Source organism: Silurus meridionalis, chromosome 5 (assembly GCF_014805685.1).
Source record: "Silurus meridionalis isolate SWU-2019-XX chromosome 5, ASM1480568v1, whole genome shotgun sequence".
In the NCBI taxonomy this organism is placed as follows: domain Eukaryota; kingdom Metazoa; phylum Chordata; class Actinopteri; order Siluriformes; family Siluridae; genus Silurus; species Silurus meridionalis.
Window position 1 is genome coordinate 10143834 of NC_060888.1, and position 14403 is coordinate 10158236.

At 35.7% G+C, this 14403-nt stretch overlaps 1 protein-coding gene and 1 long non-coding RNA gene across 2 annotated transcripts; one reads left to right on the forward strand and one right to left on the reverse strand.

The window, feature by feature from the left end:
* Positions 1-474: 474 nt before the first annotated feature.
* Positions 475-6875, forward strand: tbx22 (T-box transcription factor 22). Its single transcript, XM_046849894.1, has 8 exons — positions 475-1078; positions 1424-1577; positions 1781-1882; positions 3619-3793; positions 4287-4451; positions 5202-5266; positions 5407-5492; positions 6101-6875. The coding sequence occupies exons 1-8, from the start codon at positions 856-858 to the stop codon at positions 6643-6645; spliced, it is 1515 nt and encodes a 504-aa protein (XP_046705850.1). The 5' UTR covers positions 475-855; the 3' UTR covers positions 6646-6875.
* LOC124386208 lies at positions 2021-10119 on the reverse strand. Its single transcript, XR_006925870.1, has 3 exons — positions 9918-10119; positions 8640-8849; positions 2021-2613 (listed from the first exon to the last, which is right to left on the reverse strand). It is a non-coding gene; the product is annotated as an uncharacterized LOC124386208 (long non-coding RNA).
* Positions 10120-14403: the final 4284 nt, after the last annotated feature.

The window sequence follows — 14403 nt, forward strand, 5'->3', positions numbered from 1 at the left end:
AAATGTACAGAAAAAAAGCATATAGGGTAGTTTTGAATGTAAATAAAAAATTGGACAGCAAACCCAAAGCATATCTGCAGAAGGAATCGTGTCTCTACTTGTAAAATAATCTAATCTAATCTAATCTAATCTAATCTAATACAATATAATGTCATTTAATATAATATAATATAATATAAAAAACATAAAAATATTTGTAAAAAAAAACGTTTAATATTTTATATATATATATATATATATATATATATATATATATATATATATATATATATATAAGAGTTTATTTATAAAGAGTTTATTTACAAATATTTTATATTTTTCTAGGTAGTCCAAAATATATTTAGATACGATGGACACATTTTATATTTATGTTATATAATTGAATTATATTATATGTTGTATTATATGTTAATAATTGAATATACACTTTCTATTTTCCTAGTAGTCAAAAATATTGGAAACATTACACGCCTGCTGTAAATCTGCACACACGGGAGAAAATCTCCTGTTTAACATTCTTTGCGCAAATCAATGACAAGAGGCCGGAAGACATTTTCTCCGGTCTATAAATTATAAGTTCCATCCTCTGACCGACTTCACATGCAGGAAATTCGGTAGCTGTCACTTGTTCTTCTGGAAGTTGTCCTACTGCTGGCCTTCATTTGCGCCCCTGTTGGTGCCTCCCAGTTTAGGAGCTGAATGTGGAGTGGGTGGGGAAGTGCGCGGACACGCGGACGCGCCACTACAACTGCGAAATGATCGGCAATTTAAACGCGAGCGCGCATGGGACAGACGCGTAAAATAAAGCGCGATTGAAAACAGCAAAGGGAAATCGATTCAAGCACCTGGAGCTGGATGGCCATGCAGAGGGTGAGTGAAGCCGGGGACAGAGTTTCGGTCGCCTGTCCGCGGGCGCAGGGTCTAAGCCGGAGAGCGCACGCGTTCTCTGTGGAGGCTTTGGTGGGGAAAAGCTGCAAAAGGATGAAAGTAGAAAAGGCGAAGGATTTGAAGATAGAGACGAGAGACTGCGACTTGGACAGAGTGACTGGGAACGTGGTGGATGAAGGACAGGACAGCGGTGAGCGTCTACTCTTCTTCAGACTGTGTGTGTTTTGCGCACTGACCGCTGATGCTTGAGAACTCAGCCTTTCTGCTGGTTTAGTAACACAGCAGTTACACGAGACTAGCTATATCAATGGGTGTTAACAAACAAATTAGAGTTGTAAATCAATAAATTAAATGCATTATACATATATATATATATATATATATATATATCAGTTTTGCGCGTTATATTTTGCGCATTTTAGTGTATGTAGACCAACTAACGTTTTTTGCTTTTCATAATTACTTTAGATACTTTTTATACTCTTCTTCCTGAAGATACCAAAGCTGCTATAAATGTGTGGATTATGTTGTGCAGTGCATCAAATCGAGGAAACTGTTGAACGCACAAGTACATCCGCCGAGGACAAAACTGACCCAGACGCACAAATCCAAGTGGAACTGCAAGGATCCGATCTGTGGAGCAGATTTCACGAGATCGGAACAGAGATGATCATCACCAAAGCGGGCAGGTGGGAGAGCAGTTTACTATTTTTATTCTTTAATAGATTAGGCCTTTTTCACATTGGATAAATAAAGCAAAAACGAAGTAGAAATAATAAGAAATAGCGATGAAGTAACGATTTATATTTAGACTAAACATATTTATTTTGCCTAAATGTCTCTGTGTTTTTACTAAAAAGCTGTTAAACATCTCAAAATAATCCTTCATCAGGCGAATGTTTCCATCCATCCGAATAAAAGTGAAGAACCTGGACCCCTTTAAGCAATATTACGTTGCCATGGACATCAGGCTCGTGGATTCCAAGAGATACAGGTGAGACACTAATATATTTGAAAGATACAGTTTAAAATAATAAATAAAATTATAATCAAAGGTGATAATAATAATAGGGAAAAAAGAAAAAGAAGAAGGAGTAGAAGAATACATAATCTCGTAAAATAACAAGCAACAGCGAATTAAACAGATGTTTTATTAAAGTAAAAACGTCAAAGCAACGATGAAACAAGCAAGACGAGGAAGTGAAGTAAAACAACTTATTTAATTTTTATGCACACACTCTAAGCGCGGATAAATAAAAAAATTGGAGCAAACTGGTACACCCCAAAAAAATAAGCAATGTTTATTTGATACACGTGAGTGAGCATAAATTAACACTTTAAGTTCTAACAATTATCAGTTCAATAGACTAAAGTTTTTAAGTATATTGTTTTAAGTAAATTACTCCACTTAACTTTTTCTTACTTTGAATTATATACAAAAGCAAAAAAGAAAAACAAATGTTTCTTCTTAACTTTTCATTTTAAAATACAAACAAGGAAAGAGACAAGTTTAAAACAAGTTTGCCAATGTTTTTTTTTTCACACCTTTTAAAAATACGAGTCAACTTTTCCAAGGTTAAGACAGAAGGCCTGAGCAGGTTGTCCAGTTCCATCACTGAATTCCCATCAAAATGATGCACAGTCAGGATTTAGTTGTGGATTTTCTAAGTCAAAACTGAGGATTCCTACTGGAATTTGTTGATACGAGCTCAGGTCAATGCCATCCTAACAAAGAAAGAAACAGATTGACAAGAGAATGATATCTTGACAGTTATTTAATGCTGTTTTGTCAACTAAAATGTAAATGTACACAACGTTATAAAAACATGGGTTATAACGTTAGTTTGAATTCCCTCTCCAGATTTACTGATCGGGACGATCACAGTTTAGTAAATCTGTGCACTGTCTGCTCCTCTGGAAGCAGGTTGTGGAAGCTATGTGTAGTGGTTCAACTAAACAGTGTCCGCCGCAATCAGTCCCTTGATGGGAAAAACGAGAACAATAAACAGACGAGTAAAAAGCCACGGAACATTCATGAAGTCCTAAATTGTTTAAAAGAATGTATTTTCACTATTTACAAACATCTTTTGGATGAAGAAGAAGAGAATAAACTAAATGAACAATTTGCCGAATTCGCCTTTTAGGTGTTCAAGCGGGAGCAAAAAAATACCAACAAAAAGATTGAAACACTATTTAAACAGTGAAATGTTTTTCAGACTAAAACATTTTATAATCTAACTACTCGCCCCCAGTGTGGGGGTGGTGGGGGGCGTGGTCAGTACAAAATTATTCATTCGAATCCATTAAACTTAAACATTTTCACACATTCAAATATGTCTACAGAAGTAGTAGAATTTCAATTAATTGTTATAGCAATACACCCGATCTTAAATAATTAAATAATGTTGCAATTAAATTGATTTAAATTAGATATAAACCCCGGGCTAACAATGCACTCAAATGCACATTTAGGAAGAGAAATCTTTTTATTTTTATTTCAGTAATTAATATAAAAGGAACAAGAATGGCAAACATCAAATGGTTCACTTTAAAAAGCAGTTTCCTACATAAATAACATTTATTTAAAAAACGCTATAATTGCATTTGTTTGATTACTAACCCATTTGCTGGGTTATGTTCAAATACTGACCGAATGTCTAAAGAAATTGGTTTAAAATGTAATCATTTTTAATAATGTTATGAAGGTACTGATTTTTCTTCAATCCACAGATATGTATACCACAGTTCCCAGTGGATGGTGGCTGGAAACACAGATCACTCGTCCTTCACCCCGCGGCTCTACATTCACCCGGACTCCCCATGCTCCGGAGAAACGTGGATGCGCCAAGTGATCAGCTTCGATCGTGTCAAATTAACAAACAACGAGATGGACGACAAGGGGCATGTGAGTTGCACGTATTTCAAATCACCATGTAACATCTATTCCGGTCAAAGCTGTCCCATTCTACGGTTGAAATGGATGCATTTTTTTGCTTACGTCTCATCTGGTAAACCAGATTAAAATGGCATGGTTTATTGTTTCCATTCACATTGTTTCATAACTGCTTTTGGAGAACAGCAACTACACCTATTTCCGTAGGGTTAAATTGCAATATCTGGCACGATCAGAAGCACGGATTGTCATTTGAATACCAGAATGTTTTACGTTTTTTTGCCCTAAAATACATGACAGTGTGACTGTGTAACTCAAACAGGGGCTTCCCAGTGTACACAAATGTATCTTCCTATCTTTCTTCAGCTTGATCGGAGCTTAGTCAACAACAAGTGCCAATCTTTCACGCGCCAGCTGCTGTTGCGCGGTTTTACGCTTTAAACTTTAACCAAGATCAGCTACAGTCTTTCGCTGAATTCGCTAAATGGTTTTTTTTTTCACTCAGATCATCCTGCAGTCCATGCACAAGTACAAGCCGCACGTGCACGTGGTCGTGCACGAGCCATCTCTGGACGTGTCGCAAATCGCTGCGCTCCCTGCTGAAGGCGTGTGCACTTTTTCCTTCCCCGAGACCCAATTCACAACTGTAACAGCCTACCAAAACCAACAGGTAAAGCATTCGTTTTTAAACTTTTCATTTCACTTAAAAAAAAAAAAAAAAAAAAAAAAAAAAAAGATTGAGTTTTTTTTATATAAACAATACCAATGCACACATTTCAGATGAAATGTCCAAGGTGATATTTTATTTTCTCTGAAGGCAGTATTAGGCCTCTCTGAATAAGAGGATATATTCGTCTTTTTCAAAGCATTTGCCTTTCTGACATAATCTACAACATGGATATGAAGAATAAAGGTCATTCCATCTTTGTTTATACATTTTATGGAAGTTATGGTGAACTGCAGGATTCTGTACTATAGTGTTTTAACTACAAGCATATCAAATTTAACGTCAACCTGACTGCATAAATCATGCTGTTTAGCTTTTAGGGAGCATTTGACCTGTGTAGGATTTCTGTATTTACACATGTTCCAGAAGCCACAGAAATGCTGCCAACCTCTGTCACTAGGGTCCAGATCTGTGCAAAAAAAAAAAAGAAAACAAAAAAGAAACTGCAAAAATAACCCCAAAAACCTTCAATTGAATTTCTGGGGTTGTGCCTCAAGGTTTTTGGAGTCCTGTTTCATGTTCTATATAAATTAATGACCAGCAAGTTCTCAGTTATCAAAATGTATTATCTGACCTCAGACCACACTTTCTGCATAAGAAATATGAATTGAAATGTATTGACTTTTTGTATTATTAAGCATATACATTAAGCGATATTTAAATAACACTGAATTTACTTTTTCTGCCATTAAGATAACAAAATTGAAGATTGACCGAAACCCTTTTGCTAAGGGCTTCAGAGACCCAGGAAGAAACAGGTAACGGAATATATGTACTTTAGTCATTGCAAAAATAAGCGTTTATTATTATTATTATTATTATTATTATTATTATTATTATTATTATTGGTAGTACTAGTAGTAATATTGTTATTTACAATACATTTTATCTCTTACAGGGGTGTACTGGATGGTGTTATGGACTCTTATCCCTGGCGAAATCCATTTGGTCTCAATTTGAAACCATATGGGTTGGAGCTGCAAGGTACAGACTATTGCATTTTTCACTGTTAGATTGACTATTATTATTATTATTATTATTATTATTATTATTATTATTATTATTATTATTTGTATTTGTATTTGTATTCATATTATTATAATTTAGCTTTTAGAATTATATGTTTTCAAATTAAATTATATTATGTTTTATAAATTATAAATTATGTTATGTATTAAATGTTGGACAAGTAGTTTTTCTTTAAAAATCAGATATTCAGAAACAAAAAGATAAAAAGCTTTATAAACTACTCATATTGTCGAGACAATCTTTTAAAAGAGGATTAAATTAAAATTAAAAGGTGCATAATGAGCAGAGATTCAAAGATCTAATCTGTATAGATAACAACGAATCATGTGCAAATACCCTGTACAATTAATTAGGTTTATGTAAAATGTTTTTACTGTACAGTGATTGCTTCTGACCACTGCCAATCAAATATACCTCTGTAATATTATTTTTCTTAAAAAAAAAAGAGAAAAAGCTGATGTGCTGAGAAAGAATCCATAACCAAATAACTGATTGTTCATTGCTGTAATAGTATATTTGCCAAAAGTAAAATGTCACATTTTCCTTTAACACATTCATTACAGGTGAAAATTGTGGGTCATCTGAGAGCTGTGGTGACATTTCTTCACTGAAAAGGCTCTTGCCACACTCCAGTTCCTCACTCTCTCTCCCATTCACCTTCTCTGGCTCTGACAGTGATCTTCCGAACCTCAGCGTCCCAGTCTGCTCTAAAATGACCTCTTCAAACACTTCTTTCACAAGCCGGCCTTACTGCAGCCTCATACCAGACAGACTCAGAGGTTATTCAGGGTTGCGACCCTTGATGGACTTCCCCATGCTCTCTTCTCTCCATGGCAAAAAAATAGCTTGCAGGGGTCAATGCCTCCATAGCCACTGCTTGCTTTCCATCCAGAACCTACAGGCAACCCGAACTCCTGGAGCTCAGAGGGATTCTGCATCATCTTCTCTCCTGTCACCATATGGGCTTTTCAGCTATACTTTACCTTTCAATCCACATTTCTCCAGCATTACCAGCTCACAAAAACCAGCTGACAGCATAATCCTGGCATCATCTGAAAGCCTGTTGCGCCAAACAGCCTGGCCTTCAACTGCCAATCACTGCCTCTGACCTTGCCAGATGCTGGAGTTGAACTTATGATAAACATGTGTAAACAATGCCAATACATAGCTGCTGTCACCCCACCACTCATATGATTCAATGCAAAATAGCTAGGATGAAGTGCAAATGAGTGGAACATGGAACTTTTGTTATACTATGGACTTCTTCAGTGCTAATGCTGGAAAAACACTGCACTTAATATTTCCTATTGGAAGACAGAATTGACAATATAGTTTTAATAAAAAAAAAAAAAAAAAGGTCGACAGACCTGTGATTTTTCGAGGCAATTGTGTTATTTTAAGCCCTCCTTGCTCTCTGTGGAAATATTGTATTATGACATATTTTGGAACATTTTGTCAAACACAATTTATATTAAACATATATGTTTCTAAAATATACATACACGGTCTATATACATACATGTGAGTCATAATTTGATGTTTTGGTTTCATAAAACATAAAACTTATATTGCATTTCTCTTGATTTAGTCATATTTAAAAAAAATAAAAAAATAAAAAAATAAAAACACCATTAGTGTAAGATAAACATAGTGACCCTAACTAGTACATATTACTGTTTAGCAATATTATTACAGACTGTCAATATCATTTAATACATGTACAAATATTTAGCTTTTTGCAGTGTAAATGTCTCTCATCTTCATGTTTATCTTCTCTACATTACTCGCAATGTCATTCAAGTGCTCGCTGATATTGGAACCGGCAGTAGTGGATAAAGTACACAATTCCTGTACTTGAGTAAGAGTGCAAATCCCTTGTTTAAATTTGTGAAGCAAAAGCACTCCTTCACATTACTACATGAGTAAAAGTTTAAAAGTACTTGCTTTTAAATACAATGAAGTATCAAGCATAAAAGTGCTGCTCCATAAGAACTGTATTATAATCATTTTTGTAGTTCATTGTTCTATTCTCCTGTGCATAATATCTTTTTAAAGGATGCAGGACTGCAGCAATGCTATCATCCTTTAGTCTGTACCGCTCTGTCGCCAGCTCGTATAAAATCTGCAAAACACAAATATCTATACAAACATACTCTCTGCTGTAATCCAGTGCAACTGAAAACTAGTTTCTCATTAATTAGACTTTAAAAGGCACAAAAAATGATGACCAATTAAAAATAAAATTTGCTCCTGGTTTCAGGAACACCAAAATCAGAAATCCTTTATGTTTGAGATCACGGATATAAATATATCTTTTTACTTCTATGCTGTACTAATAAAAAAAACAATAAATCATATATATATATATATAGAAAGAGAGAGAGAGAGATAGATAGATAGATAGATAGATAGATAGATAGATATATATATATATATATATATATATATATATATATAGATAGATAGATAGATAGATAGATAGATAGATAGATAGATAGATAGATAGATATAGATAGATAGATAGATAGATAGATAACATTTTTATTGTGCCTTACAGTGGACTATTCTTATAAAGCATAAAGCATTTATGTCATTATGCTTCATGAATATGTATCTAATTCTTTATATGCAGGCTATCATAACAAGTGTAGAAAAAAAAAAAAGAAATAGAAGGTAATCATATGTGTCTATCTCTGGTTGATTGGTTTATACTGGTTTGGTTACTTAGCAGGAACTGTCCTTGTATTTTGATGTAATAATTTTCCCACAGATCAGGGCAACCTGGGCATAATTCCCAAAGCTAGCCTAGCTGCTTTCGAGGGCTTAGCAAAAGGGGATTATCCAAAGTTGTGGAAATGACCTGCTTCCCCCAATTTTCTTGTCAGTGTAGCTCAATTCCACAACATGCCATACTAGAAGGTAAGGATTAATTAGACTTGTAGTTCATCTCATTTGAAAAAAAACAAACAAAAAAAACAGTTTTACACACTTGTTCGAAAATACTCTCTCTTACGCTACATGTCAATAGGTTGCACCTGTTAATTAATCAAATCTTAAGCCAGCCAAAAGGAAGAGAAATTGATTAAATCAAATTACTCCCACCTGTCAGTCAAAGCAGCCATGCTTCAATTCCTGGACTGTGTTTCCTCACACGAACCCAAAAACATTGATTGGGAATGCCTGGCTTCCATTAAGACTTCCTGAGGGTGCAGCTCATCCGGAATACTGAAGCGTTGAAAGAAAGGTTTTATCTGAATGCAATCTGCGTTTTTGTGCCTCATTTTGGACATGTGCAAATCTTGTCTGCAAGACCTGTAGGAATGGCATGTGGACATTGTGTGTATATATTCTTATGAAAATATTACGCCACAATTATTCCATTAAACCATAGCAATGTTATAAACAGGGACCGAGATGTAATTTCATGCTGTTTATATAATGCAAAATTGTAGCGCCGTTATTTTGTATTCATAAAAGAAAGCCACAAGTGTTCAAAAAGAATAAAATGATCTTAAAAATGCAATTCAAAAGCTACCACTGACATAACTTGTCACAAGGATGACTAACAGACTTCAATTCTAAAAACAGCACATATGGACAAATCCCACATATTTGAAACACTGTCTGTAACACTGACAGCTTTTATAAAAATAAGGAATAAATACCTTTAACTAGCATATCAACTAAATTTATAATAAAAGTTGGAGTGATAACATTGTACACAATGGCAATCTGTGAAACAATATTTTGTTAAATGTTTCGTGTTAACAATGTGGTTGTTGAAATTCTAAATTACAGAGCTATAGGATCACAGGAGGTAGTGTCTGTTTCAGTCTGGCTCTGTTACATTTATATACCCTGCAGCTCTCTCGGGTCTGGGTCCTACATGTGAGGTTTACACTGAATGGTATTTGCTCTGCAAACTCAATAAAAGAAGGTTATTTATCAGAGCAGCTTATGGGATATGACTAAACTCTGTTGTAAAGTTTCAAGTGAAACCAGCTGCCATTGAAATTGAATTACCTCCAGGCAATAATGTGAAAAGCAAAGGCAGTTTAACAGCTTATTAAGTGGTACTCTTCTCTTCAAACAGCAAATCTGACTCCTACCACACAGAGGTATATTTAGCCCTTTTGGATTTTGAATGCTGACTTTTCGAACTTGCAACTAGCATTTTACAGTTTCACCACTGACTAACCTACAAGGCTTCAGGGCTTCTTATACTTGAAGATATATTGCTTCCCCACTTGAATTATGAAAAGGCCCCATTATTGTTTTTGATTAGAAATCTAGGAAAACATATTGATAGCCTTTATTTTTGTGGAACTGGCCATAGTAAAATTGTAAAATGTAAAATGAATTACAAGCACTTCCACATACCTGCTGGAGAGGTCACATAGAGGGGCCATTGTGTCAGTCAGGCATGTGTGCAGTGTGTGCACTGTTAGCAGGGGGCTGTTGAGGTCAGGAACATGTGGAAGGAAAAGCTTTAGCTTGAGGTCTCCCAGCCAGGCCTGGAGCAGCCAGGAGCTCAGTTTCTGTTTGTGTGGGCTGCCTTCCCTCCTCACACTCTGATGTCATCCATCACTTTAGCCCCCTTCTGGTAGTGTTAATGACCCTAATAACATTCACATTTGCCTGCGCAATCCAATCAGAGACACGATAAAACAAATTCGGTCATATTTTAGCTGGAACAGCATGTGTTCTGCACCTACATAATGACATGGAAGAACTGTGGGGTATAGAAAATGTGGATCAGAGATTATTGTTCTGTACCTCCCACTAATTTATTAAGTGTTCTTTCTCTTAAGCATGGCATGGTTAGAAATAAATCCCTTCCCAGGAAGATTTTTGCATCATGCTCTTTTAATTCCCCCAATGGTATTGTGGCCCACAGCTGCATAAAGGGGAACTGAACTGTGGAGAGACCTGTCAGCAAGTTTCAGGGACTTCATGCTGGGCCAACAAAACACTTTCCACTTTCTGACCTCTGCTGTCCATCATCCCTTCGCTTGCATTCCCCTGATAACTCCCCAACTCTCCCACCTTTTTTTGCAAGGTCTGATGCTTTCTCCAGAACTCAAGTTCCTGTGGTACTTTGTAGAAGAAATTTTAGTCACAGGTGAAGCCAACACTTGCTGAGCAAATGAATTATACACACACACACACACACACACACACACACACACACACACACATATATATATATATATATATATATATATATATATATATATATATATATATATATATATATATATATATATATATATATATATATATATATATATATATATATATATATATATATATATATATATATATATATATATATATATATATATATATATATATATATATATATATATATATATATATATATATATATATATATATATATATATATATATGGGTATAATGTCATTCACATACACACACACACACACATATATATATATATATATATATATATATATATATATATATATATATATATATATATATATATATATATATATATATGTATGATACATATGTGAATGACATTATACCCATTAATGGTCAATTTAAAAACTCTCGAAGAAATTATTTATGCTGTTTAAAACAATTTAATCATAATTTATTTATTTGCTACAATTTTTAACTATGCCATTTGTCACATATGCACTTGAAACAGGTGCCATGAAATTAGATATACAATATATAATTAATACAACAATTAGTATAAGGTACAACATCAAAAGAAATTAAAGACAGTCAAACAAGAGCATTCAGAATGAACAAAAATACACATTTCTTTCACTTTCCATGAATTTCTGCATGATATTTGACAAAGATTTAAAAAGGCTAAAGGAGGGATTTCTGGGGACTCTGAGATTGATATAAGATATGTCAATGCTTTTGAGGCCAGATAATAATCCGTGATATGATACTCCAACCTTACCAGAATTGATGTTCCTTAACTCTACCAGTTTCCGCAATGTGACAGGATAATTTTTTCCTTCTACTGCATGTCAATCACCTTCTTTCCTTTATAACATGAGTAGGGACAGTACTAGCACATAGGATGCTTCAGCCCTGGGTATCAAGTGGCAGGGGCAAGCAGGTGATTTAGGGCCACAGCATGTCTGTCTGCTGCAAGACCACTTTCAAGTGGTGCTCTAAGGTCAGTACAGTTGCATGGATCCAGATGCTGCCATCAGTCCTGGAACTGACCTGCAGGATGTGGCTTATAGGCCACGATCCCCCCGGCCCCTTGTGCTGGTAATTGATTTCAGGGCGAATGCCCCAGTCACTGAGACACTCAAACCCGACTGCCGGCTGCTTAGGGTCTACCGCTCAGCCAGTGGTGTGCTGTCAACGGTAATTCAATTAGAGATGCAGGAGTGTGACTAACTGCAACCCGTCAACCACTTTTCCATATGTGTGCAGTTTCCACCCCCTCCCCTTTCTCTGTCTCTTGTCTAACTTTTAATCTTCATCACTATATACACACACAGTGAAGCCCACACACATAAAGTTTTGAACCTGATCTTGTACTATTGCTCATAATACATTTTTTATAATTGTGCAAAACAGAGTTTCCAGTGATTCTCTGGTAAAGTTCAGCCACAAGTGAATTAATATCAGTCATACAGCAACCCATCATTTACCACCAATCAAGCAAAAGTTTACACATTATTAACCTTTTGACTTTGACATCAGTTCCACATAACATAAGTGGCCTGTCACTGTGCTCTGAAACCACAGTGTCATTCTCCAGCCATTTCTTCCCTTGACCATCAGTGCATGAGGCCACCATCATAAAACTACTCTTTTAACATTTGAAGTTGCCGGCAGGAAGATAGAGCTTACACATCCGTGTCCATGATATGTGCTTCTGTAATAGATATCAGAGTCTGAAATTTGGAGAGGTTGCAGGGGTTGCAGAGAAAGTTACAAGGGTGAGAGTTCCAGGCTGTTTTAAGCTTAATGACCCAAATACTTAACAAGTGTGAATGACATGGCCAGCTGGAGCAGCAAAAGCAATAAAAACATAATAGAAGCAGTATTAACACAACTGTGAGCAAGTGCCATGCATGGCAGCATGATCATCCGCAGATGCCCTGTGTGTGTCTATCTGTAAAAAACTGGGGAAAGCCCTTTTCATGAAGTGATTGGACACACATGCCCCATCAGAGCACGCAGTTTCCTGTATCTGCTTGCCACCTCACTCTTTTTGACAGCCATAAGGCGCAAGGATAATTGAATGTTTTAACAAGAGAGGAAAGGATTAAATGCCTGCACTGTTGTCAATCACAGACTTCCATCAGAGAGTATCTTCAGAGAAAAGCTATCATTTTAGAGTCCAAGTGGAGGAGGCAGGGGTCTGTGAAAGTCTGACTATGTCCTCTGTATGTCTGACCTGAAATAAGCAGAGTACACGTGAACAGTCAATGCATAGTTTTTAGTTCTGGTTCTGTGATTGCTAATATTATAATTGTATCCAAGACACCTAGAGAAAATGAGGTTTTATTGGCAAAGAGAACAGATAGAAACAGGCACAAAAGGTCAAATGGCAATATATACAGGAATTTGTTTAAGATTTCTTTTATATGTAAACGTTATCAAAATATGTTTTAGGTAATAGTTTATTCCATAATATTTTTGGTGCATTAAATATGCTTTATAAAACTGTGGAACTCGTTTTTTCACAAAGATGGGAGCCATGAGAGCCATTAAAGATGATTCAAAATCAATATTTCCTTTTTTGCTACAATAATAGTTTCAGGCCTGTCTTACTCCTCAAAGGCAGCATATCATACCTCATCCCTGCTTTGAATTAGCATCACCATCTGAAAGGATCATAAGTAGTGTAATGGCCTAACAACAGGTAATAAAATTGTCTGCACCAATGTGCATAATGAAGGCTTCTGCCCAGCTTTGCCGTCAATCAAAAGACTCTTGATTAAAATTAGCTGGGATGGGCTTTCCCTAGGAGCCAGAGGTCATGTGTCCAAGTCCTGGTGGGATACGTCGGCACACGGGCCGCACTCAGTACCTGAAATTGGTTGCAGCTGAGGCAGATAGGGCGCTCCCTTCATTGCTCAGTAATGATGGCTTGGCATGCGAGCCACTGAGCCCCACTTCCGACCCAGGTGAGACATTTGACCTTACATCTGTTTCCTGTTGCAGAGCTGGTGCAGAAAGGAAGACGAGACAGCAGACCAAGGGCTGTAATGAAAGCCGACCATTTAAGTCACAAGCTTCCAGTCTAAGCCCCTCTTGGTAGTGGATGAGGTGATCTTTGCTGTCAAGCCACAATAACAAATGATTTGGCAAAAAAATAGAAAAGGCAGAACAACCGGTTAAATAAAAAGTTATGACTGTGTTCCGATTCAAGGAAAATGTGATTTAAATATAACATCACATTTGCAAAATCTTATGAGAAAAGATAGCGAGAGTCAGCTTTCTAAAGACACGTTTAAAGTCATTTTTCTACAGGAAGAACTGGAAGACTTCAAATGTAAACTAAATCCTTTATCTTTTGCTTTTTAATATTTCTGTATATAAAAATGTTCTATGTTGTGCAAATTAGTGTAAATGCAGTTTTAAAAAGTCTGAACTGAATTGAACTATGTAATATTAAATAAAGATAAACAAATGCATGGATATAGAAGATGATGTAATGCTAATATGACACCACCAATAAATTGCTGTAAGTGATGGAAGTGATATAGAGATGGAATATGGAACATATTTACGTTTAATCACCACATTATCTGTGTAAAGCTGCTTTGAGACAATGTTCATTGTTAAAAGCGCTATACAAATAAAAATGAATTGAATTGAATTGAATTGAATTGAATAGATGGAAGCATTCTTT

What these genes read in the sequence shown, in the direction of transcription:
- tbx22 (XM_046849894.1), top strand. Translation starts at nt 856, where the DNA reads ATGGCCATGCAGAGGGTGAGTGAAGCCGGGGACAGAGTTTCGGTCGCC. An exon ending in CAGCCTACCAAAACCAACAG is followed by an intron (nt 4,452 to 5,201) that starts GTAAAGCATTCG and finishes TCTGCCATTAAG; the next exon opens with ATAACAAAATTGAAGATTGA. An exon ending in AGAGACCCAGGAAGAAACAG is followed by an intron (nt 5,267 to 5,406) that starts GTAACGGAATAT and finishes TATCTCTTACAG; the next exon opens with GGGTGTACTGGATGGTGTTA.